This window comes from Populus alba, chromosome 6 (assembly GCF_005239225.2).
Source record: "Populus alba chromosome 6, ASM523922v2, whole genome shotgun sequence".
Classification (NCBI taxonomy): Eukaryota; Viridiplantae; Streptophyta; class Magnoliopsida; order Malpighiales; family Salicaceae; genus Populus; species Populus alba.
The window spans coordinates 97,471-125,196 of NC_133289.1; the positions used below are offsets into that span (position 1 = coordinate 97,471).

General features: G+C 36.3%; 4 protein-coding genes across 9 annotated transcripts; 1 reads left to right on the forward strand and 3 right to left on the reverse strand.

Annotated features, from left to right (window-relative positions):
- Window positions 1-1,166: 1,166 nt before the first annotated feature.
- Window positions 1,167-7,139, reverse strand: LOC118032217 (pentatricopeptide repeat-containing protein At3g24000, mitochondrial). Of its 5 annotated transcripts, none has more exons than XM_035036838.2 (4): window positions 6,673-7,139; window positions 4,198-6,544; window positions 3,510-4,017; window positions 1,170-3,209 (listed from the first exon to the last, which is right to left on the reverse strand). In XM_035036838.2, the coding sequence occupies exon 2, from the start codon at window positions 6,426-6,428 to the stop codon at window positions 4,809-4,811; it is 1,620 nt and encodes a 539-aa protein (XP_034892729.1). In that variant the 5' UTR covers window positions 6,429-6,544; window positions 6,673-7,139; the 3' UTR covers window positions 1,170-3,209; window positions 3,510-4,017; window positions 4,198-4,808. The 5 variants fall into 5 exon arrangements, with proteins under 5 accessions (XP_034892728.1, XP_034892727.1, XP_034892729.1 ...); XM_073410268.1 differs by having other exon boundaries at window positions 1,207-1,940; window positions 2,917-3,209; window positions 4,198-7,139; XM_035036837.2 differs by having other exon boundaries at window positions 1,167-3,102; window positions 4,198-7,139.
- Window positions 7,140-8,419: 1,280 nt separating this feature from the next.
- Window positions 8,420-8,872, forward strand: LOC118032246 (chaperone protein dnaJ 11, chloroplastic). Its single transcript, XM_035036888.1, has one exon. The coding sequence runs from the start codon at window positions 8,420-8,422 to the stop codon at window positions 8,870-8,872; it is 453 nt and encodes a 150-aa protein (XP_034892779.1).
- A 4,782-nt stretch (window positions 8,873-13,654) lies between these two features.
- On the reverse strand, window positions 13,655-23,119 carry LOC118032215 (enhancer of mRNA-decapping protein 4). Of its 2 annotated transcripts, XM_035036832.2 has the most exons (13): window positions 22,850-23,119; window positions 21,840-22,772; window positions 21,003-21,052; window positions 20,781-20,937; window positions 20,433-20,651; window positions 19,982-20,110; window positions 18,120-19,730; window positions 17,262-17,621; window positions 16,854-16,973; window positions 16,366-16,536; window positions 15,128-15,289; window positions 14,841-14,966; window positions 13,655-14,133 (listed from the first exon to the last, which is right to left on the reverse strand). In XM_035036832.2, the coding sequence occupies exons 2-13, from the start codon at window positions 22,740-22,742 to the stop codon at window positions 13,822-13,824; spliced, it is 4,320 nt and encodes a 1,439-aa protein (XP_034892723.1). In that variant the 5' UTR covers window positions 22,743-22,772; window positions 22,850-23,119; the 3' UTR covers window positions 13,655-13,821. The 2 variants fall into 2 exon arrangements, with proteins under 2 accessions (XP_034892723.1, XP_073266299.1); XM_073410198.1 differs by lacking the exons at window positions 21,840-22,772; window positions 22,850-23,119 and adding an exon at window positions 21,244-21,329.
- A 538-nt stretch (window positions 23,120-23,657) lies between these two features.
- On the reverse strand, window positions 23,658-26,123 carry LOC118032216 (ras-related protein RABB1c). Its single transcript, XM_035036833.2, has 5 exons — window positions 25,690-26,123; window positions 25,500-25,582; window positions 24,902-25,106; window positions 24,737-24,805; window positions 23,658-24,052 (listed from the first exon to the last, which is right to left on the reverse strand). The coding sequence occupies exons 1-5, from the start codon at window positions 25,873-25,875 to the stop codon at window positions 23,960-23,962; spliced, it is 636 nt and encodes a 211-aa protein (XP_034892724.1). The 5' UTR covers window positions 25,876-26,123; the 3' UTR covers window positions 23,658-23,959.
- Between the last annotated feature and the right edge of the window lie 1,603 nt (window positions 26,124-27,726).

Genomic DNA, 27,726 nt, shown 5'->3' on the forward strand with positions numbered 1-27,726 from the left:
GGTCAAATAAAACTTGAGCATGCATCGATCAAATGAGCAAATTGAATGTATATCTCATACAATTGTGTTGGATATCTGAGCATTTTGTTGAGTAAGAGAGAAAACTCTAGCCTGACTAAATCCTACTGGGTAAGAGAAAAAACTCTAGCTTGACCACGTCCTGCTATACTTGATCTCTACCATAAAATTTCTACTGCCTTGAATAATAGATTGATTGGTTGATTGTGCTTGAGTATATAAGTGGCAAAGATGATCTAGAAAATTATGAAATGCATTGTTGAAGTGGGACAATTCTTAATCATATGCCTAAGGTGAGTTTTATTTATTATCTTTTATTGTTTTATAGTATTGTTTATGCGTACTTTTCTTTATAATTAGTTTGTTGGAAAGTTAGGGTTATGTGAGAATAGTTGATAAGTTATGGGTCTGTTGAATTAATTTATGTATGGATAATTAAATATGCATATAAATATGGATTGAGTTAGATTATGAATAATTATCATGTCGTTTTATTTAATTAAAATACCCTTATGTATTTTGGGTAAAATCTAAGAAATTTGGGTTTTAGAAAGAAAATAAGGAATTATTGAAAAATTGTATAGAAAGAATCATATTAATATACTGGAAAATCTATTAAAAAGTTGAAAAATGGTAGAATTTTAGTTTGGGTCCTTGAATTCTAAAAAATTAGGATTTTACCTCTAAAATCTAAAAAATTAGTCTTTTATTATAAATAACAGTTTTTAAGCTAGTTTTTGATAGATAATTGAGTTTTATTGTAGTGTATTATCAAAGTTTTATGGTTTCCTTTTGAATTGAAAATTGATGTTATTTTACAATAATATAATGTGTTTAGATAGTTTTGAAACTCCATATAATAATGCTGATATATAATTCATGGATGTAGATGTTTATCTCGATTTAATCACTGTTATATATCATGATTAAATAATATCTAATATACATATGATAATAATACTAATATGAAAATAATACTAATATATGTATAATAATAAATACAAATAGCATTTTGTTTGAATTAGATGTTATTAAATGATTAACTGCTCTATCTAAACTATGCAATTTTGATATGTTAATCTAAACTAAATGAAAAATACATATATTAGTATCATTTCCATATTAGTATTTTTTTTTTCTCAACTGTATTTAAGGTATTATTTACCCACAATATATAACAACTATCAAAACTAAAATAAACATCAACATTCACCAATCATGTGGGGCTTTAGAAATACATAAACACATTTTATAATAAAGTAACATAAATTTCCAATTCAAAATTGAAAACATAAAAGAAAACAAATATTCTCTCTTACTTTTACATTGATCAATCTATCCCTTTTATATAAGATATGAACCTATATAGAAAAGTAGACTAATTAGAATCCCTACAATTAAGACCCTATATTAAGAAATAATTAGGCTTTATATTATTTTCTAATTATGTGCTAATTATAACATGCAACACTCCCCTTTAAGCTGGAGCATAGATATTTATCATGCCCAACTTGTTACAAAGATAATCAACTCAAGCCCCGTGTAGAGCTTTCGTGAAAATATCCCCTAATTATTCTTCAGTCTTTATATATCCTGTGGAAATCAAACATTGCTGTATTTTCTCACGGATGAAATGACAGGCAATTTCAATGTGCTTAGTTTGTTTATGGCAGTATTAAATGCAATATGAAGAGCAGCTTGATTATCACATCACAATTTTGCTGGTACTGAAGCCTTGAGGCCTACTCCAGTTAAGAGCTGGTATATCCACATTATTTCACACACAGACTATGCCATGACTTTATATTCTAATTCTGCACTCGAACGTGACACAACATTTTGCTTCTTACTTTTCCATGAAACCAAATTGCCTCCAACAAAGACACAATAATCTGATGTGGATCTTCCATCTACCTTGGAACCTGCCCAATTGCATTTGAAAAACATTGTCTATGATTTTCATACAAGATACCACATCCAGGTGCTTCTTTTAAGTAACACAAAATATGTTCTAAAGCTGCCCAATGGTGATCTGTTGGGGATGGCATATACTAACTTACAACACTAACAAAATAAACAATATTTGGACGAGTCATTGTAAGATAATTCAACTTCCTAACCTGTCTTCTATATTTCTCTAGATCTTCAAATAATTCACCATCTTTTGCAAGTTGCGAATTAGGAGTCATCGAGACACTACATGGTTTCGCCCCCAATTTCCCTATCTCGGTTAACAAAGTCAAGCACATATTTCCTATAAGATAGGAAGATACCTCTTTTCTTCTATTTACTTCAACACCCAAGAAATACTTTAGCATCCCTAAATCTTTTGATACCATGAAAACATAGAAGAAGAAAACAAATATTCTCTCTTACTTTTACATTAATCAATCTATCCATTATATACAAGATAGGAACCCTATATAGGAACGTAAAATAATTAGAATCCTTACAATTAGGACACTATATTAGGAAATAATTAGGCTTTATATTATTTCCTAATTATATGCTATTTATAACATGCAACAAAAATAAAACAATAAAAACTTGATAATACCATAATAAAACTCAGTTATCCATCAAAATCTATCTTATGTTATTCCTTGGATTTTATCCAAAATACATCAAGGTGTTATAATTAAAAAAAACCACATAGTAATTATTCATAATCTATATCAATCCATGTTCATATGCATATATAATTACCTATACACAAATTAATTCAACAAACCTCTAACTTACCAACTATTCTCACATAAACCTTAACTTTTCAACAAACTAATTATAAAGAAAAGGACTCATAGACAATTTTATAAAGCAATAAAATATAATAATTAACTTAACTCATGGGCTAAGACTTAAAAAAAAAAAAAGAAAGAAAGAAATCAGGGGCCTCACATTGTTACTAACACTGTTGTCCTTTTCATGGTTGCAAGATCTCCCTTTAATGTTATTGCTTACACTGTGCGCGCGCGCCTAAGATCAACTTGCATTATTTTTGTACATTTGTTTGAGGAGTCTTTCACCCCTTGATACGGACCAGCCCGCTCGCATCACCTCTTCTCCTTCTCTTCTATGTATGTTCTGTAGAGATGGCCGCATCACAAGACTTTCTACCAAAGGATTTGAAAATCCCATGTATTCTGACATTCGTAGAAGAAACTAATAGTGTTGTGATCACTTTACAGAATCTGATGCATTATCATGGGTTAAAAAAAGGGGATAAAATATGCTCATCATACAAAATTCAAAGAAAAGCTGAGTCTTCAAATGAAATGAAAGATGCATGTTGAATTGATGATATATTGGAGTTCCAGAAACTAAGCAACAGCACTCCTAAATCAATTTTTTCTTCTTAAAGAACATGCTAATACAGTAAAGAACTAGAGAAATAAACAAATCACAGTTCCAATCAAATCATTGTGTCGAGAATTTAAAATTGAACTTTAATCTTTTCTGCTCTTTCTCTATTCTGACTCTCTGTATCTTACCTCTTTGAGGGCTCAAGGAGGGGGACCTCCTGATCTTTTCTGAAATGGGAGTATTTGGTGGTGCTTGGAGTTGTAGCTAAAGAATATTTTGACGATATGATCAAGCTTTGCTCACACGCCACGCCATTTTAAGCAAGAACTGTCTTTACCACAATCACAATATATACGCCCTTCTGTCACGCCTTCTACCATCTCTTGTTTCTCTCTCCCTCTATTACAGCTGCAGAAACGGCACAACAATTAAAAAAACGGGTTGCTTCCTCCCTTTGCGTTCCTTTCTCCCTCCCTTCCTTCAAATCTCATCCTTTCGTCTAATCTTTATTTATACTCTATTTTTAGACCCTGGTGCCTGTTGCTTGTTAATTTTTTATGATGCTGCAGGCAGAAATTGAGTCCTGATATGATGCTGGAACATTTCATTTCTGAGGAGAAGTGCACCTTTCTTTTCAAGCAGTGTTCAATCCATCACAAGCACAGCAAAGTTAAATGGACGTACAGAACATTATGCCTGGTAGCAAGTTTAGGATGTTATCAGAATAATGATTGATACAACCAATAGAACGGCTAGATAAATTCAACTTAAGAATACTGGATATAATCTATATTTCATTTATTTGTCTCATTTTCTCAAGTTAGATCTACACATGCTTTAATTAGGTTAAGGGAGCCATTGATATTGCTTCTGCACCTGAAATTGGCTGGTCCCAGATAAAGATAATGTTACTCGATCACTTTCTGCAGATTATCTTGCTGCTCTCTCTTTTTCCCTCTCTACTCTTCTTTTGTTTTGGTCAATCTCTTTTCACAGATTCTCTTCTTGTGATTCATGTAAGTAAATTCCCTGATCTGTTTCAACTCAGGGTGTTATAGCAGTCCACTTAAACTTTCTTCACGAAGTTTGTCATGGTATCATCATCAAAGAGCAGCTTGGAGTTTGCACTGTTTGAATGGGAACCTTGCTGTGTTTGTGCTCTTGCATTCATTACCCAACACATACTCTTGATGTCTTTCCGCGAGTTCGATCCTATAATTTGCACACAACCCCACCCACCCCCACCTTGCTCTGCCTAGATATGTTATGTGACTTGGATTGTCATGGGAGAATAAATGTATCCTAGCAGCTCAAGTAATTTCTCCTTGCGCTGCCAGTGGAGAACAAATGCCAAGGATTCCTCTTCCTTGTTTGGAGATGAAGAACGTAAATGTCTAGTCTATTCCCATCAAGTTCAAAAGACTAACAACCACATTAATTATCACTCTACCTTCATAATTCAATAGGTTATTTCTTGACAACCAGCACTACCAGTAGTCCTCACATGAACAGGCGCCATCACAAAAATGATGAAACCGATTGGTATCTCTGACAATGATTTCCCTTTCTACCAGCTTGGACACAAACTTGAATGCTGAATGGCAATCACCACAAATTCTGATATTCTTCTTGATGCGGATTGTGGATCCAGGAGGTGCGTAGAGAAGTGCAAAAGCTAGAGCAAGCTTCTCGCTATGGTACTGCAACTTTGCTTCCCTCTCCTGCTGGTCCATACACAAAAGCACGTGGCTACTGTCTGGAACATAACCAATTTCCTTAATCTTATCACTAATCTGCTCCCACATATTATGGATCTCTCTTCTCTGTGGGTGGGCATCATCATCTGCCACAAACACGTGGACTTCATTCTCCATCTCTACCCAGCTACAAGCAGGCTCCTTTTTCACTCCACTTTCTTTCATCATCTTTCTCACTTTAGCAGCATCATTCCATCTACCAGCTATTGCATATAAATTATATAGCAATACATGGGTACCTGGATAGTGAGAATCCAGTTCAAAAATACGTTCAGCTGCATAACCACCTAACTCCATATTCTTATGCATCCTACAAGCACCCAGCAACGCTCCCCAGACAGCAGCAGTGGGTTTAATTGGCATTTCACTTGTGAATTGTATGGCTTGATCAAGATGTCCAGCTCGACCAAGAAGATCAACCATTGTGACATAATGTGAAATTTGTGGTTCTACATTGTATTTCTTCATCATGTCAAAATAATGACGTCCTTCATCCAAAAGGCCCGCATGGCTACAAGCAGTAAGAACACACAAGAATGTTATATCATTAGGAGCAATTCTAATCCTCAGCATTTCTTCAAACCTTTGTAAAGCTACCTTCCCAAGTCCATGTTGAGAATATCCAGTAAGCATTGAATTCCAAGAAACAACATCTCGTTTTGCCAACCTATCAAAAACTTTCTTTGCATCCTCAATGCTGCCTGATTTTGCATACATGTCAAGCAAAGTGTTTCCAACAAAAGCAACTAGCTTTTCACCCCATTTTATCATAAGGGCATGAACCCATTTCCCTTGCTCCAATGACCCCATGCTAGCACAAGCACAAAGAACACTAGAATAGGTAAAGTGAGTAGGTTTAACATTCTCCCTCAGCATGTTCGAGAACAAACAAAAGGCCTTGTCTCCTTGACCCTTCCTAGCATAGCCGGCAATCAAAGCATTCCAAGAAACCTCATTTTTGCTCACCATAACATCAAATATCAACTGGGCTTCCTCCAAATGATGGCACCTAGCATACATATCCAAAATAGCACAACTCACATACACATTCGAATCATAACCGTACCTTAAACAAAGCCCATGAAGCTGCCTACCCTGCAAAACATCAGTAGACCCAACCCCAGAAGCCGCCTTCAACAAACTAGCCAAAGTGAACTGATTGGGTTTCAATCCAATCCTTAGCATTTCAGGGAGCAAAAGAAGCGCATCCTGCGGCCTATCATGTTGAGAATACCCAGTAATCAAAGCAGTCCAAGTGACAACATCTCTACTAGACATTTCATCAAACAGTTTACGTGCATAAACCAAATCACCACATTTCGCATACAAGTTAAGAAGGGTGTTTTGCATAACAAGATCGTCTCTGAATCTGGAATTGAGAAGAAGGGCATGAATAATCTTCCCTTCATTGAGTTTGTTCAAATGGGTCCATCTCTTTAGCAACGTGTGACAGATTTCTCTTGCACCTGCATTGTTTTTACATTGCTGTCGTATAAGCTCCATCAATCATTGATTATTATTACTATACAGGAAATTACACAAAATTCCTAAAGTCCTGTCCTGTCGCATAAGAGTATCGAATCTTGAGTTGCACCTTGGCTGATCACCTAGCTAGGAACCACAGGTCACCCATCTTCGACTAATCAGTTCACATGCCCGGAACCGCATGCCACTCACCGAACAAGATGCCCACATGGGTTCCATCTCATGGATTATATCTCCAAAGCCCCCGCTCTGTCCGGACCATACCAAATGCGTCTAGTGGGTCATATTTCTTAAGCTTCGGTCCGTCCAGGCAACTCATCAAACAGGATGACCAGAAGATTTACAATTGATGAGTAATGTCTTTAAAGCTCCAGCCCGTTCAAGCCAAAAAAGGGAGCTGTAAAAGAGTTAATCTATCTAAAATTGAGAGAATCTTACCGTGAGACAAAAGTGATAATTGATGTGATATATAATCTGGTTTATTCTACAAAAATCCAAGGTTGGACCTCTTCATGGTTGTAGGTTTTCTTTCTTATGGCCTCATGGTGTCATGGACACTTGACCCAGCATATAGCATTTCCTTGACTATTGAAGTAATTAATATTTAATAATCTATTAATATTTATTGTAAATTATAAAATAAATAGATTGATTTTTCTAAAAAATAAAGGAATCAATATAAATAAAATAAAGGTGTTTGAACTTTTTATTTTATGAGAGGTTGTTCAAAAAGTAAAAGAATCAATATAATATGAATATTGTTAATTACTACTTAATTTGAAATTGTTAATATATAATTAATTAAAATATTTTATTTATGATTTCATAATTTAAATTTACTATTCAAGTTTATATTCATATCATATTGAAAAAAGGTTTGTGACACCCCTTCATACAAGACAACAATTTCTGACTTAAATAATCAGGGTAGTTTCATCTGGACTTCTCCTCAATAATTTAAAAGGGAATTTTAGAAGAGCGGCAAGTTTTTATTGAAATTATTAATGATAAAGCTGATGTGACTTGTTCACTGAAATGGCATCTAGCAAATCCGACGCTTTAGGCTTCTCTCTCTCTCTCTCTCTCAAAATATGATTTTGGAGTTTGGGAAATGCTTGGAATTCCAGTGTTATGGTTGCAAAGCCAGCAAAACCATAACATAAAGAAAGATAAAACTAGGGTCACACTCTCTCTTTTTTGGATGTCAAGTGTCAGACACATTTATTATGTTAATCCACTGCTAGGGTGTTTAAAGCTAAGCTTGCGTTTGAAACGAGGCAGGGATATCCAAAGCTCGTGAAATCTCCTCCTAATCTTGCTAGGTCAGAGATGTCAAGCAATAAGCAAATGGGCACCTCTCCTGGTTTATAGCAAACATACAATATAACCCCACTCGCAAAGAACGCAGAAAATTTTCATTTCTGGCTGCTTCTTCTGGCTTGTAATGGAAGAGAGGAGAGGATAAAGCTTCGTTTTGTTTTAAATGCGGCGTGGTGTGATTTGCGTTTTGTTCTGACGACCCCCTGTGATGCCAAGCACATAATAAAACAACAGCAAATCCATAGATATCCATCACAAAAGATAACACATGATGATGTTCTTCCACCAAACCATGTGCTAAAGCCCTCCAAACAGCCAAACCCAAAACTTAGGCGCCCACTGCTTCACTCTCTTGTTTGCTCTCCTTAATTTGCCTCTTTATAACCAATAAGCTCGTCCATTTCCAAATCCAAGTGCCTCAGATATTCTACCTCCTGTTCCATACTCAAAAGCCCTTCAAACTCAAGCTTCTCCTTCTTGGGCCTCCTTATAACGTTTCCTGCCATTCAAGGAGTGCTTTCAAGCTATACAAAAGAATGTTAGGAAGCGCTTTCTTACCTCCTAAACCCTCCCTCTCCCACTCCCCTCCCGGCCATTTTAGTCCAGGGGTTCAGTCTCCGATTCGGGCCTTCGTAGCCACAGCATCTGCAGCCACTATCAGTCCAGATTCGGTGAAGGCAACGTCATCAAGAAATACACTATACGAAATCCTGTGTGTCGACCAAACTGCATCCCAAGCTGAGATCAAGGCTGCATACCGAAGTCTGGCAAAACTTCATCATCCAGACATCACTCCTTCAGATCGTGAAGGTCAGGATTTCATAGATATCCACAATGCTTATGCCACCTTATCTGATCCTGCAGCTCGGGCTAGCTATGACTTGTCAATTCGGGCTTCAGCTCCATGTTATCGATTTAGATCTTATACTTCAAACACTTTTCAGGGACATCGACCAACTAGGAGGTGGGAAACTGATCAATGTTGGTAGGCAACCTAGCTTAACTATTTGCTCATAATGTAATTTGTACCATCAACAACGGAATCAAAGCCCTTGCACCCATCTACTTCTTCTTCAACCCCGACCTTTTCTCTCTCTTAGTTTTCAGATACATAAAGGTTCAAATCAGGATTGAAAATTTGTCAAGTAAAACTATGAACAGAAACTTCAAGAGCACTCCATAAATCACATGACATATGTGTCAACTGAAAATTCAGCTCTCTTTGAAACAGTTGCCGTAGACAGAGGGTTCTATACATGGAGAATCACTCAAGTATAAAATACTGATTTAAAAAGAAAAACTTAGCGTAGTAATTTAAAAATTTTGACAGAAGTTTAAACAAGCGTGATATAGGATGTATTTGGAAATATGATGTAAACGGTTTTTAAAAGTTTTGAATTTATTTTTATTTAAATAATTTTTTTTAAAGTTTTTATATCAAATTATTTTAAAATTTTTCATATCGTTTTGATGTGCGGATATTAAAAATAATTTTTAAAAATAAAAAATTTTTTTATTTTAATGTATTTTTAAACGAAAAATATTTTGAACCGTTATCACAATTCTCAAACAAACCCATAATAATTGTTATATTTTAGAAAAGTGATAATTAAATATGTCGCATTTTAAAATTGCAAAAACTTTACATTCACACTTTAAAAGTGTGTCATGTTGTGATATTTAAACCTATCATCTGATCGAAGAACACAGATAGATGCATCTCCCCCATTTTCTCTCTCTCAAAACCAATGCTCATAACCTTTTTCTCTCTGGAAACCCTACCAATCACTTGTTTTTTTACTTTTGAAATACTTAAAAATCAAATTCATCTCAGTCTCCAAGCATCTTAGAATGTTTTTCTTGTCAAAATCAGCTGTTGTAACCATCACCATAATCTTTTCTCTAGTCTTACAAGCAAAGTAAACATAATACATTGCTATGAATTTTGTGTTTGGTTTAGTTAAAATGAAATTATTAATTGTTTAAAATTGAGATTGAATTTAGGGTTTATTAAATTAAATTTAAATTAGCTATGAATGTCATCAATTAGGGTTGATTTGATATAGTTGAATATGAAAATAAATTAAATTAATCATTTCAATTAATTATGTGTTGCTTTGCATTTTGAATAAGTTGTTGAATTAGGAATTTTGTGTGGATTGTTGGAATTGACTAATAATATTATCAACTACACTTGATGATTTCACATAATAAAGCATGTATGCAGTAGAATTATGAGAAATTATATGTTGCATTGAATTGTAGATAAGTTGCTAAATTTGGTATTTTTTTTGAATTGTTTTAATTTGCTATGACTTTGAGTTTAATTAATGCAATTGAGCATGAAAATACCAATTATATTTGATATTATGAATTATATTTAATTTTTGTCAAGTATGCTTTTGTGTTAAATTTTGGTAATTTGATTGAACTTGTTATGAATTTTGTCAATTAAGGTTGAAATGATGCAATTTAGTTAAAATTACATCCAATCAACCAAAATCCGATTTGGTATATGAGTATCATATGTCGAGTCTGTCAAAGAACCATTTCAACTCAATAACTTAAACTTTTAGATGAGGTTCCAAAATATAATTTATATTATTTTTTAATACACCCCTTCAAGTGAAAGCCCTTTGGACTTGAAACTTGCACAAATCCATATTACATTGTGTTTAATTTTTATCAAATAAATAGAGATGATGAGATTCAAACTCATGACTGTTTGGTCATCCAAGCTCTGATATAATATCAAAGAACCATCTCAATTCAATAGCTTAAACTCTCAGGTGAGGTCTTAAAATATTATTTATATTATTCTCTAACAAGGTCATCACATCAGATCCTAAGCAAGTCCCTCCAACTATATACATACAATACGAGCAACAAACTGGTATATAAGTATCACATGTAAGGTCATCATATTGGATCTTGAGCAAGTCCCTCCATCTATATACATGCAATATGAGCAACAAGCCCAACAAATACAAAATATCATAAGTAATCAATTTTTTTAGAATTAATATATGTTAAATATTGAGTTTTATTTATTGATATTTTATTTTAACATTAATGTTTTATTAATATTAGATTGACTTGTTGCTACAAGAGGATTGAGAGGCCACGTCTTTGCTTAGTAATATTAACAAAGAAAACAGAGGATACACTTATATGTCTTGGTGATTAAATGTTTGCCACAATGGATTTGATATCTTTAAAGAGAAGTTAACTCTTGATGATACCATAATAGAGGGCGAGGCCACTTAGATAAGAGTAGGAGTAGAATGTAATTGTGCTATTGATGAGCCCGAATCATCTAATAAATGATGCATAGATAGATAGATAGATAGATAGGTTGTTGATATATTTTGGGATTTCAATTACTAAAATGTTGTATTATTTAAGTATTTAAGATTCATTTTGCATGTGTATATTTTACTTATTTGCATTCTTGAAGCTATTTGTGATTATAAAATGTAAGAATTTATTGTGTTTGGTTATTAGTTCTATACAGATACTTTTAAACTATACAAAATTTTATTTATCATTCTATGCCCAAATTTTGTTAAAAACAGAAAATTTATTACCCTCTAAAATCATTAACTAAATTAAATATAAGATTAACAAATCAAATAATAAATCTCATAATAACTATTCTTTTTTTTAGATTTAGATAAATGGAAACTTGTTGCTGGAATTTTCATGGAATGAATGTAATATCTAATGGAATTTAATTGATGTTGCGGTTCTGAACTGCGATATTTAATTAATATTACGGTTTTGAAATGCAATGTTAATTAATTGTTGCAATTCAAAATACAACATCAATTATATGTCATGTTTCTAAACGTCATCATTAATTAAATATCGTAATTCTGATTCGTGACATTCTTGCTATTTTGTCAAAACTTTTTACTTGTGTTAATTCTCCATTTCTTTTTAATTTATATGCTAATTATCCAAAATACTGAACTAATTCAAGCAAATCATATCAATTCCCTCAACTTTTTTCCTAGAACCCTATATTGCATGCATTTTTATATAATTTTTATTCTGATGTCTTGAATTACAAAAGCATTAGCACTAATTTAGAACAGGAGACAGAAGAGATAGCAATGGAAGAAGGAAACAACCTAGTTTTGGCTGCAAAGCTAGGATCTCAAGTTACTGTTGACATATTGAGGATAGAAATATACTTGCCACATTCCTATTAACAGCAAAATGTAACAGCCACTAACAAGGAAACGATCGGAGATATATTAGGTGATGAAAAATGATAAATAATAATAGTAAAAAAAAAAAATAGCTGACATGACATGCAATCTGGAAATTCAGGTCGGCATTCTGTTGGATTAATACCCTCTATGAAACTAGAAACAATGATAGACAGAGAAGGTTATAGAAGAACCACACAAACTAATCCAACCAAATTGCAACACTACTACCAATTCCCTGCCCAGAACCCTTCAGTACCTAAAAAATGGCATATTACATGCCCTTTTCTTTTCCTTTTTTTTAGATGCCATGAAACAAAAAATCTATTATTATACAACAGAAGGCAGAAGCAAAAGGATAGAACCGTGCAAGAAGAAAGAAATGACCTTGGTTTGGCTGCAAAACTAGGATCCCAGGCAGTATTGATATATAACACGAGGATAATGAGAGTGCTAAAGTAACATGATGAGAGCTAAGGCAGGCTGCTGAAAAATGCCTACAATAGAGCTAGAAGGATGAGAACAGAGCTAGGAAACAGCAGCGGAAACAGGGAAGAAGCTGCTGGCCGCAGAGTCTGTGCAGGAGTCCTTGCGGCAGGGGGGGTTTGAAAGTCTATAAATGTATTGATGTTTCAACAAGCAGAGTTTATTAAACACCTTTCAGAACTTTATGAACTTATCTTTCTCTTCTTGAGTATCCATCACTCTATAAAGGTGAGGATTGTAGCAGTGTTATATATGAGAACTTGAGAGGGAGAGTTTTCATTTTGGACACGAGGCAATGCAAGTGCTTGCAGCCTGAGGTGCACCGTATTTGAGTTTTGGCGTGGATTTTTTGTCTAGATAAGGAGGATTAATTCATCTGGCAACTTCTCGAATTTTTTTTCTTTCAATCTTGCAGAAGATGATCTTCTCAGCGTGACCACGTTCTGATGGCTGCTCGCAGTCATCTCTTGGAGGAGAAATCTTTCTGTACATACACCTAGCTCTCTTGTATAAAAGGAGGGTTCTTCTGATTTATGTTTCTCATAACGAGTTTCGTTTTCATGTAAACTTTTTCTTAAACAATCAGTCTATGATCCTAGTTCAATTCTCACATTTTTGAGGGAGTTCAACAACATATAAATATAGGATCGTAGCTTCAAAAACTGATTGAAAAGTGATGCAGATAACATTTGATTAATGTTACTGACACAGAGAACACACGGAAGAAATAAAAATAGATTTAGTTTAAGAAACGAAAGCAAGGATATAAAATGAAATGAAGACCTGTAACCACACGCATGCAACCCAAAAGGACAACAAGGAGATCACACCTTGCTCGTAACGTGATTTCCAACATCAATACTGGAATCAAGATCTTTTGTACATTTCTTTCTGTGGCAACCTCTACCTTAATTTTTCCATTTTCGAAGGTAACAAAAAAGTACAAATCACAAGAGTACAGGAATTTGTCAAGTAGAATTATTACGATTATCATAAAGTGAAACTACAGGATGGACAAGAATCACTGAAAAACAGCTCGATCAGTGTCATATTGAATCCACCCCTTGAAACTAGCCAACAATGGATAAAGAGGATTATGGAAGGAAGAATCACACAATCAATAAATACTTTTCAAACAATTCTGATTCCCTGCAACTTTCCTAGAACCCTATACAACCCAAAAATAGAAGTGCCATGTTACATATTTGCACAAAATGGTAGGAAAAAGGGGGAAACAATCATTTACAGCTCCTTAGCACAGAATTTATGACAACCAGAAGAAGGCGTATGCTTGGGGCTTCTGAAGCAGAAGTACTAGGTAGACTCCTTCGATTGATAACTACCTGGTAAACCTGTTCAAAGATTGGTCTTACATGCACTGCAATCATTGGATCGACAGGGTTTATAGCAGCAGCCACATCTGTCATCCATCCCAACTTTCTAGAGGTTTCGTTAGTAATATCACATGCCAATTGCTGTAGAAGGGCCAGCAGAACTCCTTGGCTTAGAGGTGGGAGCGGTGACATGGACAAAATCCCTTGTAGATCAACCTAGCGAAACCAGCAAATATAAATCGTGTTTGATCACTGTGAAAATTATTGAGAAACAGAAGCAATTTAATTTGTTTCTTGTCAAAGAAACAATTTAAGCAACCAGATGAATTCCATCACTTTTAAGTTTTTCGAGTGGGCACCTGCCTGGTCCCACTGTAAACATGCAACAAAAATATAAAGAAAAATTTAAAAGACATAGTATTCACACCAGGAAAATTCTAATTTGATTGTAGTTAAATTAACTTGAATCACCTAAAAAAGTCAAACATCACAAATATTCGACTTTAACAATTCCTGGCACTGCTTGTCCAATCTAAATTCTGAAGTTGAAAAAAATCCAATGATTTAGTGGCTTGGTTAAAATTGGTAGATTACAAGGAGAGCTGTAGCCACAGAGGATGCAAGAAATGGAATCAAAAGGTTGCATCACACAAGATAACAAAATACTTGCATTTGACTCCAACCAAGTAGATTATAGCTGAGTCAAGTTATGTTTTGCTCATCTACTCAATTTTTACGGATTTGAGCACAACATGCATGGAATGAAGTCTTTGAATGTGGCTTAGAGCATGAATGCAATTTACCAGTCCTAGGTTAGCTACAAACACTTCATAAGCCAGACATATTGGAATAAAAATCCTGCCTTGACTCTACTTTGGTACAATGGGGGGAGTGTATCTTTCTAAAATCAATGGCAGCATTACCTGAGAACATAACCAGGAAACTATTGTGACATCATTTCTGTGCAGAGCTACAGTGAATGCCTCCTCATACTTCCGCTCAGCTATTAACCTTGATAATTCTTTTGTTGGATCCAAAGGTGCCTCGGGCTGTAGATATAAACACATCTAGAAGTCAGATGCAACTAAAAGCTTTGTAACTTCCACGGCAAATTTATCATTTTAAACAAAAGACCATTGTGTGCTCTTTAACCGGGAAGCTACTAAATACACACAAGAAAAAAAGCTCGGCAATAAAACAAAAGGCATACCATCTCATGCAAACCAGGCAATGGTCCATTGCCCAACTTTGCTGAAGGATTTCCTACTTCTGAGCTTGCACCTGCAGCTGCCAAAGCTAAGAGCTGCTGTTGGCCATCAGCCAGCTCTCCACTTAAGGTTTGAGTGAGTGATGATGCTGAATTGATAGCATCCTGCAATAATGTGTTTGTAATACAAAATTTTAAACAGGAAATAATAAAAGATACGATATGACATGCTCCTCAAACTAATAACACCATGAGGTCCGTGCAAAGGAAATCATTCCCTCCTACAGAATTACCCACTTTGATATTATTGCAAGCTTATCATTGAAAGTAAAATGGAAGCTTGTCAACTTGCCACTGTAAACATGCAAAGAAATCAAAGGTGAAAAATCTGAATTTGCAACTCCCACGTGCATGAACAAGAAAAGAAAAGGATGCAGAAAATTTAAGATCCAGTTCAACAACTAAATATCAGGATTTGTTCAGATTTATTGTTGGCCGTAATAGGTGGCCAAACATCTGCTGTTGGTCAAAAGCAGTACCTCCCTGCCACCATGAACTATTGTGTGGTTACCCATAGCAGGACAACTTGCTTCTGAAAGGAGATTAAGATGCTACACTACTGCTTGTTTCATTTTATATGAGTTCCAAGAGAAAAGAGAAGGATTAAGAATGAGACCTCTCCAATGGTACAACTTAGTTTTCCATTTAAATTAGGAAAGAATAGTATGAGGATCTTTGAATATATGATGATTTAGAAGTCATTTAGACTAAAAAAACTGGCATCAGTTAGAATAGGAGGAATAATTCCACGGTATACACACTAGCAAAAGCTGTATCCAGAGATCTCATACAATATAAGGATCCTGTAGTTAAAAAAAAAAAAAAAAAAAAAAAAAAACCTCAGTGGTTAAGAGTCTTCTAGAAATCAATCATAACATTTTTTATACCTGCTTCAGTAACACATTGAGGAATAATTTCACAATAAGGGTGTTCTTAGAGAACTAACACACCAGAAAGGACCCTTCAGTCCAAAAAATTTAACAACTGAAAAATCTTTTCACGCACTATAGATAAACAGCAGGCTAAATCCATTAGTTAAAGAAGAAATACGGTAAGTACGATGCATATTTGATTAAATCTAATCCCCCCCAATAAAAAGAGGGTGGAATTATAATATTAAATAAGGAACTAGGAACATGAATATCTAAGATAACTACTATAAATATCAAACGTACACATACCCTCAGAGTGATGGCCAAAGGAGAATGCATGGAATTGAACTGTTGCTGAGTGTCATTTATATGCTTACTAAGCTCTTTCTGAAATGTGGCATCAACTTGATCAAACATAACTTTGCAGGACATCTCAAACGCAGGAATAATTGAGGCTTCTAGAGTAGACCTTAATGCATCCTGCAAATACCAACAGTACGATTTTTTTCATTATCAAAAAGTCTCCATCGTTTTGCTTCATGAAATGAGATTTAAAAGAGAAGTTTCTCAATGCATATGAAAAAAAGGTATATCACCATTCATTCTTCCAAGGAAAAGACAAACAAGATTTCTAAAACAATTGCACATTCTGTCCAAAAGAAAATAACAAAAAATCACTGGGGCAAAGAAGGTTCTTAAAGTCCTGTGTAAAGAGAGATGAATAAAGCTTAACTAACTTGTCAATTGAATTAAAGGTTTATGCAAGGATATAGTTCAGAGAATGAATATCAAATAACCTGAAGAGCTTGCTTGCCAGAAGTTTGAAACTGTGATTGGATTTGCCTGGCCACTGTAACTTCAAGCTTTGAACTAACTGTCTTCTCTAGCTGATTCACTGCCTTCTTTCCCACCCCTTTCTGCTAGGCCCACATAAAGAAACCTTGTTAAGTAAAGAGCACATGAACCACACAAACAATTAAGCAACTTTTGAAAGTTAATGAGAATTGGATAATTATGCTAAACTATTAAGCAGTTAACGAATTAAACCATCGTCTAGAGCAAAGACAACTGGACATCTGTGCATGACTCCCAGTTTCCATGATTATGTTTGTGATATAAAAAGAAACAGAATGAATTGCTTCAATTTAATAGGTCACCAAACCAAGAATAGAAATGTTGACAAATGAGGAGAAGAGACATTTAACCTGGAATGACTCCATAATAGATGATGATATGCTTTTCTCCAAAATGGGAGTGATAGCACGAGCAACAGCAGGTCCAATTGCAGCTATTTCCTTCTTTAAAGTTTTCTCCAAAGCTGTTGGCAAATCCTTGTTTATAAAATTTGTTATCAAATTTGCTAACTGCTGTATTCGGTCCCTTTCTAATTTCTCATGCTTAGTGTTTTCTTCTTGAAAACGAACCCATAGAGCATCTGTGTTAGCCCTAACAACTTTCTCAATGCTCCGGCCCAATGATGCCTCAAGTCTTTTACCTTCTTTGGAAACTGGGACAGAAATCATTGTATTCATCTGCTTCTGCATTTCTTTCTGCATGTTCATTAACTGCGAAACATGCACAAAATCATTAGTCTTGAACCATTTATGAATGCATCCATCTAAAAGAAGAAATGCATGAACAGATTATTGGATAGAGGAAACCAATGAAGGAGAAGAAAGGTATCTAGGCATGTTCTAGCAAAATTTGGGCGATTGGGTTTCAAGAAATGGGATCAGATTTGGGGATGAGCCAGAAAAATATTAGACACAATGTCAAGCTAGGTGACAATAAGCTGATTAAAAAAAAAAAGAAAAAAGGGAATGATAAACAGTGCGAGAGTTGATTTTAATAGTTCAGAAAATATAATAAAATAAAGAAAAAAATAAGAAGGTGATATTCTTAAGATGATGACATACTGTAAGTTGTCTAAGTAATCAATACATGACATCAGAAAAGTCAGATCCAAGCAGCAAACTGATGGGAAATATGACATAAAGCATGTCTATTGTCACCATATAACTGCAAATCATATATAAAGAACAGTCAATCAAAAGTTTAATCACCTGATCAAGTGTACCCTGCATGGCCAATATCTGAGGTAAAGCAGCATCACTAGATTGGGCACAGGGACTGCAAACTGGTTCGTTGGATGAATCGGTAGAGTTGAATGGACTCGGGGAAGGGGAAGATTGAACGGATACTTGCGAACTTTTCCCTTTTCGTTTTTTTGCTTTAGTTGTAGGGGCTGGGGACTCTGGAACTTCCACAGAAGTTTCTGGTTCACCACTTTTTGCAGGCACATCTTTAGTCATATCTTGCTTCTCATCTTCATCACTAGGAGGTCTATCAAGTACCTCAGTAATACTACCTTCATCAGCTTGTTGGATTGGCCCAACACTATAAGCTTCCACACAACAATCTCTTGCCATCTGAATGCCAAGATCTGAGGCCTGAGAGTAGAAGGATTTCTCTTTCTTCTCTGCAACAGCAGTGTGAGATTCTCTGGGCAAGTCAAAGTCATTATTTTGATCAGTTCCTGTCTCTCCAACAACTTTAAGCTCCACTTCAGCACTTTCAATATCATTGTTCACAAGCACATCCTGAATCTTTGCCTCTGCGACATTCAGGCCCTGAGTGGTTTGAGAATTTTCAGAAGAAACGGCCCTGGATAATATCTCCGATGGAGTTATAAGATGAGTTGGGTGTTTAAACATTATTGGAGTTTCAGAAACCATTGCAATATCAGTTTGTTTGACATTCTTCTCACCCTTACTCAATTTATCACCAGAGGATGTATCACTTGCATTATCCTTCACAGTTTCAATTCTGCGGTCCACCAAATAATCTGGAACAGACTGGTCACCAGCATGATCACTGAGCTGCAAACTAGTATCTGTGCTATTTGACAGGCTCTGGAGACCAGACAACTTTCGAGGCAACCTTGGACTCATTGGTAGAAGGGGTGGTACAGTGTTGGTATTGTCAGCGTTATTATGTGATGCAGTAGCCATGGTTTGCCCATCAGAAGAAGCTATATCTAGTGAGCTATTAACATCAGAAGAACCTAAGCCTTCTGGATGATTTGCTGCAGGAGCACTTTCAGAACTGCTTGAAGTCATTGGTGGAATGGAAGCAATGTTACCTGCGGACATATAAGCAGGTTTACTTCCATGAGAAGATTCCATAATAGTGGAACCATCAGAATCGAAAGCATGAGAAACATTAGATTCTGTTCTCTCCAACTCCATGTTCTCCAGAGGTGGTGGAAGGCATTGAGACAAGTTCAATGCATATTGTTGAATAGCTTGTGTTTGCACACAGTAAACCTGAACAATATGTTCTCCATTTGGTAAACTATCACTAGTTCCAGTAAGACTCAAAATAGGCATCGTAACTGTAAACTCAGCTATGTAATCCATGCGGGTTGCAGCAGGATAAGGGCCATATTCCAAGTGTACAGCATATATGGCATTCTTCTTGGCATTTGCCAGCAGAAATAAGCCTGCACGGGGCAGCGCCACCACTTGATCAAAGAATGCATCCTCAGCGTTAGATTCAACCGAACTCTTCAAGGTCAAAGTCTGATTGCACTGCCATGATTCAGCATTACTAGGCAACAACCAGCCCTCCTCACTTGCAGAGGCCCATATCTTCAGTTCCTGATTCAGCGGGCCCTGTAAATAGGAGAGATGTAAGCAGGCCCAAACATCCAAAACATTGAACATATATTAAAGGAAATCAACACCTTAGAGAGCATGAAAGTGATTTTGAAACTAAATTGCTATGATCAAATAACTAGATCACTTATCAAAGGCCAGTAAAAAAATGGCTGAGTTACGTATAATGAAATTCTCTCAAGTCATCTAAAAAGGTCTAGCATCATTAAGCACCACTATCGTGTAGAACAAAAAGAATAGGAGCCTACCCCAGTGATAAGAACAATGTGATCAGGGTGGTCAGGGGCAGTCAGGAATGCCACAGAATTTACAGGATTACCATCATGTGGTCTGAATACTGCAAGTGGTACTGCCTTACGGTCTTCCCAAATCTTGACCTGTGCAGCAGACAAGTGTTTGGTGATTAAAAACACTAAAAGAATATTACATTGCTTATCTGGAATATACTGACAAGTCTTATGATGATATGACCATAAAGAAAAATTGATAATGGCTCAACTCAGACTTAAAATGTAACTAAGAGATCTTACAAACACAGCTCGTTATACACCATCCCTGCCATATGTGCCACAAGCAGGAGGGGGGTTTTGGTTAATGTTTGAGACTATGTAACCTTTAGATATTACAAGAGCTACCAGCAGATAAAAAAAATGACAAACTAAAAGATTACAAGGTAAGGGGCGAAAGGAGGCAACAAACCGCGCCATCTGTTGAAGCTGAAGCTAAACGGGTGGTCATCCATTGACACATTGACAACTCAATGACTTCGCCGTCGTGCTTACCAACAAGCTGGACACCTTCAATCAGCTTATCAACAGGACAAGTGAGAGGTTGCTCAGCTGAAAATCCCGTGCCTTTTCCAACTTTATTGGTATCGATTTTCAGGATGAGGTTTCCAATTGCAACAACCAAAATTTCCTGCAACATTTTCATTTACAGTAAAGATATAGTAAGAGAAAACATAAATCAATACCAGTTCAAGGAGTGAAAGATGTGTTGGGATGGGAATTTTATTATGATAACATTAACATCAAAATCCATAATTACTTGTTTGTGTGGATGCCAGCACACTCGTGGGTGGACCAGTTCTCCATCTGCTATTATGTGAATGGCAAGAAGTATCCTTTCAAAAATTTGAGGTTTTTCTTCCTCATCTGGGCCCTCATTGATCTTCCGTATGAAAACACATCCATCAACACATGCACTGCATGAATAAAAGTAAGGATCTTTTGCTTAGAAATAGGGAAAAATATCAATGCTAAGATTTACCTGGCCAGAAGGTGAACATCCTCGGCGAAGAAAGCCATGTCTGTTACTTTCTGCATAGAAAATCATGCAATGATTTAGATAGTTTTTATACTAGTATTTAAAAAATAACCAAAATTGATATCAAAGGTACACAAAAGATGTTGCATAACTAGAAGAAAGCTACAACATTTGGGCAGTGGTGGTTGCTTCTAAACATGAAAGGACAGCAGCCAACTAAAGTAATGAAATTAATGAGGCTTACTCTGCAAGTCTGTCCAGAATCTGCGCAAGATTATTATGTCAAGAACCTTCAGTACCAAAAAAAATCAGGATTTTATCAGAAGCATTAGGAATTTTTGCCTCTCTTCTCGAAGTACAGTAAGCAAATTGATGGAACTGAAACCGAAACGGAATCCAGAAGCAATAAAGGGGAATGGGTAAACTCTCATGCTTATATCCGTAATGTGATTTGTTAATTTGACATCAACGGAATAGGAAAACTTAATTATTTAGGAATAAGGGTTTTCCTCCATAACTTGGTCACTTGAATATTACCTGCACTTGATTTGGAGAATGCAGCTATTGAAAATCACTATCCAACTATTGCAACTTGCCAAGATAAGTTGAGAACAAACATTCTAGCAGTATGTTCATATGCAATGGCTCATCAAAAAGGCTTCAAATACGTTCTTTTTTAATTGAAATCTGATTCAGCAATTATCACAAGGTGAGATTCACTATCAGTTAGACAATGCCAATTACTGTATTACATAATGTCATGAATGTCGATTTTCAATCAAGGTTAGGTACACAAAACACAAGATAATCGTAAGACCTTCACAAGAAGAGAGAAATAACCTGGTTATGACCGCGAAGCAATGATCTCAAAGCAGTATTAATATTGAGGATACGAATAGCACCAGGCTTGAGTCCATAGCAGATGTAATTCCTATTAACAGCAATCTGACGGCCGAGAACAAGACCAGGATCGGAGACATATTTAGTGATGGGAGTGACTTCAAGTTGAGGCTGCACCTCACCTTGCAATCTCACATCAATATCATACACGACATGGCTTCCATTCAAATGCCGGCCCTTAGGGAGCTTGGTGCTGAGCATCCTCACTGGAGGAGTGCAGCATTGCTGCGTCGGAGATGCTAAACTAACAGGAGGGGCAGAGGGGACAGGAGGAGCACTGGTGGCGGTGGATACAGCGGAGGAAGCATAAGAAGGGAGAGGCCCACTAAGATTAGTGGAGAGAGGTGGCTGCTGTTGGTTTTGATTGGTCAAGATGTCCATCAAAACAGCACCACCTGAATTACTAGGTGAGAGAGGAGGAGGAGGAGGTGCAAAAGAAGAGATGGGCTGTGGTCTATTTTGGTGATGGATATTAGTATTAGTAAGGAACTGATTGTGAAGTTGCTGAAAAGGTGGAGGAGGAGGGTAAGGGGAGAGATAGTGAGGGTGGTGATAAGGGTGATAAGGGCCAGTAGGAGGTGGATAAGAAGAAGATGGAGTTAGATAAGGTGGAGAAGAGGGAGGGAGAGGGAAGGAAGGAGAGGCAGTGAGATTCTCAGTGGTGATAGTGTTACTATTGGGAGAAGGACCCTGTTGTTGTTGTTGTTGGTTTGGGGGTTGCATTATACTCATAGGATTTGCAGAAGAGGGTTTAAGCAGTTTATTCATATCAAAACCTCCTCCGCCTCCTCCTCCTATTGCCCCCCCGCCTCCTTGTTGATGTGGATTACCAGGTGAAGCCATTATTAAGCAGCAGCAACAACAAGAATCGATCTGATATAATAATATACTAGTAATTGGAAACAATCAATCAGATTGATAAAGAGAAAGAGAGATTTGAAAAGGCTTACAGAGTGAAGGGATTCATGGATCCGTTCAAGCTTGAATCATTTTCAGATCAGAGGGGGGGACTCTCCTTTATCTCTCTATCTCTCCCCCTTTTGTCGTCCCAAAGTAGGGTAGGGATGGAGTGAGGATTTTGAGAAGAGAGAGAGAGATTTGAAAAATCTTTTTATGTAGTAGTTTGCTCAGATGTGCGGATTGAGCCAATGGACAGAAAACAGGGAGGTGGAAAAAATGGAAAGAGAATTTTTAGTGATTTCCCCCCCTTTTATTGTTGAAGTAGTAATTAGTACTCCTATTACCAATTTTGTATTATTATTATTATTATTATTATTATAATCATTATTTATCGTCGTCTTCTTCTGTGAATGTCATCCGCAGAGGTAGCAGACATTGCTCCACTACTCCCACTGTCGTTGGTACACGTAACCCAAGTTTGCATCTCCACTACTGGAATCACAAGCACTCCACAACTTCCCAAGTTGATCAGCTCGTAGACTAAACTACTCGTTAGTACAACTCTCTTCTGCAAATTATTGCTTTCCTGTGTTGAAATACTAGGCTGCATGCTTTCCTAGGTAACTTGTATTACCCAAAATGGGCTCTGATCCTTCATTCATTGTGTTTGTGGAAGGCATTGCAACATAATCAAATATCCATGTTTGCCAAGCTCTCTTCTTTTCTCTGAGAGATTACGCGTTTATTGAAAATGAGAGACTATTATTTATTTAACCAATGAAAATTTACTCTGAAATTCATAAACCCCAGCAGATGAAAACAAAGCTATAGTGGCCCCACAAAAAAAAAATCAAAAGATTAACACAAAGGAGAACACTTTACTCCCCCCCAACAATTTAAGGTTATGTTTCAACACCTGCAGAAGAAGTGAAACTAGAACAACCCAGTATCGAAGGAAACGAGAAGCAGAAGAGCAATCCATGGATTTACAATCAGCGGACACGGCATCAAGATGGATTTATACATATACGTTATACCCTGAATTGACACTTACAGAAAACAAGTCACAACGTTCAGACTTAAAAACAGGGGAAAATCATAAAGAACAGAATAAATATGTAAATTGGCGGCGCTCAAGTATAGAAAATGGGTATTCAATTTCAACTGCAACAGCCTCCAGCTTGAGCAGAACCGCCATCCCTGCCTCCAGATGGCCCCGGAATTCCTCCATACCCAACTTTTATCCCATAAGACTGCAGAACATCCCATTAGAATATCAGCCAAACTATTTTCAACTTCATCTTATAATACCGGTGAAATGGAATCAGTGTCTATACATGCATATTGACAATGCTTCAGAACTGTAAGTGCAAATTGAAAAGCTAATTTGAGAATGGATTGAGCTCATGAAAACTCCTATAATAACACTTAAGAAAGATGGTAAGAAACCTTATTGAAAACCTTCTGGAGTACTATATAACTGTCAGGATACAAACTGATGTCACTCATTTCATTTAATCAGAAGAACAACATAAAGAGCAATGTCCAAGCAAGTAAAGACCAATACCAATATAGCTAAATTTCAAAAGTTTTAAGCTTCATATAGTTAATAAGTGGAAAGCAACCAATCAAATAAGAGAAAACGAGTGTTAGCATGAAGCGAACATCCAAATAGAATATCAATCATTTACAACTTTCATCCATTAATAATTGAAGACATGAGTGCCAGCATCATGTCATGTCTCTACATGCATATTAACCATGCTTCAAAAACTGTGAGCAATGCAAATCGACAATATAAGATGAAAAGATATTAAGGTCACAAAAACTTGCATGTTAACGGTACAAAGATCAAAATAAGAATAATATTTCAATTTGTGAACCCTCAGAGAACATGATTTGAAATGTGTAAAATACTGTGCAAAAGAAATAGGCACCTCATTTGATACATCAAAAACTCCATCCTGAATCTTCTTATATATTGTTGCAGCTGTTTTGATAAAAGCCTGCACAAAGAATGTTGGCATTAGAAAAATTAGACAAACAACAGAGAAGAAGTCAACAAGTGTTTCAACATATAGGTCATTATGTTTATTATTCACCTCCTCGACATTCTGAGCAGTTTTTGCAGAGGCCTCCATGAAGATCAAGCCATGTTCCTTTGCAAACTGTTCACCTTCTTCGGTGCTGACGGCCCTTCTATGAGCAAGATCACACTTATTACCAATGAGCATAATGGTCATGTTTGCGTTGGCATGCTGCCTTGCATCCTCAAGCCAGCTAGCCAAGTGATTAAAAGTTTCCCTCCTAAATGAGAAAGTTAAACAGCCAAATATCATTCAGTTGCTAGCTTATGCTACAATATTGAGACTTGAGACCAGAAACACACACATTTCGATGCAAAAACAAACCGCCTCTAGCTGCCTCGTGACATTAGATGAAGTAACGAGGCATGCTGGATTACAGAAGCATTGACAACAGCAACATCAACAATAATTTTAAGGAAAGTATTGGAACAAAGAGTTGTTTGTTTTAGATAAAGTAAAAGAAAAAAGGTAAAAGCAGGCTTTGAAACAGAAATAGATACCATCATAGCATTTAAGGAGACAGGGAAAGAAAAAAAAAACATGAAAAGATCAACATCGTAGGTTGAAATTTAGTTGTTGGGCTAGAAGAAACAAGCATAAGAAGGAAGGGTACCTGGTAATATCATAGACAAGCAAAGCACCAGCAGCACCTCTGTAATAAGACCTGGTGATAGATCTAAATGATTCTTGACCCGCCTAAAACAAATCAAAATCATAAAAAAATGAAGATTTAAACATAATTACAGATTTGTTTATTAAGAGAAGAGATTAAGAACAGGGGAAAGGAAGGTAAGGGAACGAACGGTGTCCCAAATTTGAAGCTTGATAGGCTTGTTGTCGATGGTGATCATACGAGCTCCAAATTCAACACCAATGGTGAGGTCATGGACGGGCTGGAATCTCTTGTCAGTGAATTGAAGCAATAGGCACGATTTCCCTACTCCTGTATCGCCAATGATTATGTACTTGAATAGATATGCGTATGACATTTTTGTAATCAAACTATTATCAGATCAGACTTCTTTTCTTTTACGATTGAGGAAAAAAGAAAAGGAAGGTAGAAATTGATAACTGAAAATCTGAATATTTAGGGTTTGTCTTCGAGAGAAAGCAATCTAAAGGTCTTGGCTGCAATTAGTGAATTTCACCAGCGAAGCACACACGTTATATGAGGCTTCTCTACTCTTCTCTCTTTCTTTCTTTCTTTCTTGTCCTCCCCGCTGTCCCTCCCTCCTTCACCGGCCTTTCCTTTTCTTTTTCTCTTTCTTTTTGTTATTATTATTATTTTGTAGTAGCCCACAGGCCCATAACCCAGCATCATCATGGGCTTCCTTCCTTCCTTCGCTCAGCTCTTTTCTTGCTTAATATTAATTACCATCTTTAAAATCCTTCAAAAATTATGATACCAGGACTGAGTATAGTTATTAAAACCGTGTCAGTTTAATTCGACGAAAAAAAAAAATTAGGTTATTCGCCCGAAATTTTTAAAAAATAAATAAATAAATTTGATCAAAAATTATGACTCTCGTAGCTGCATGATCATCACCAGAGTACGTAGTGCTCAGCTGATGACTCAAATAGCTCCACCACTGTACGTTGTACATGTTCATCAATCCAATCAATGAGTGCAAACTCAATCTTCTGACCGTAAATCAGTTTCTATTTAATGTACGTTTCCAGCGTATATATTTTGTACCTCTACCTTAACCCCATCCACGTCCTGTGAAACAAGATATATAGCTGAGCACATCACCATAAAACTTGGATATAATTCTTCAAGGGTCAATCGAGCTCACCAATATCATACTTCTCTGTACAGTCCATGGCTAGATCCCTCATATGTGCCAAGCTCCCTGCGACTGCATTGGGTGTGTTAATTTGCGATTATATTTCCTAGCTTTGCGGGCATCCTGAACAAGGCCTCCCCAATATATAGGGCATGCCATACATGTAAACAAACGCAAGCACGTAAGATTATGCAGGGTGCTGTATATGGTACAGAAGAAAAGCAAAAGGTCACAACATTAGGCAATTGAACGGTAAAATAGGGGCCTCATGCTGCTTTAGGAGCTGTGTAGCACTGGAGTTAATTTGTTTTCCTGTATTTGCTACCAAAATCATAGTAAGAATTTGTCAATCTGATCAGTACTCTGCTTGATTGTGATCATAACAATAAGTACCATAACCATTCATCTGGACATGTGATGCAGACCGGGTGGCAAGACTCATATTTAAGACACCCAAAACAACAAACAAACTTGACATTACTGGGTCATAAATTTCACAACTGGGCACTTTAAGTTTCTTATGTAACGATTGGAGTTTCATTCCCGTTTCCTCATGTAGCTTTTATTTCCCTAATTAATTTGGGGTTGTTTGCTTTAGGAGTCTAAGAGTTTAATTTTCTTTCCGTTTCTCCATTCAACTTTTATTTCCTAGTAAATGCAGGACTGTTTCCTGATCTAAGGGAGCTGTTTTTAGGAGTCTAAGAGGTTAGTTCCTCTATTTATTTGATTGTAATTGCTTTGCGACAGGTAAGATGGAATAAAAATAAAAAAAACTTCTTTAAGTAGTTAACTAAAAAAAAATCTCTCTTTTTTCTGTTTTCTGTGAAATTACAGATCGAAGAAACCCTTGTGTGTTGGAACGCGTGTGAGTTCCGTTCTAGTCAGCATCAGTTTGGTATCAGAGCTCGGTCAGCTATCGTTGTTATGGCACCAAAGAGACGTGCGAACCTGCCGAACCTTCGTGAACAACCGTTGGATGTAGTCTACGAGCGCGATGAGATTGCACGATTACAACAGTAAGTCGAGATGTTAACGCGGCAGTTAGCAGCGTCG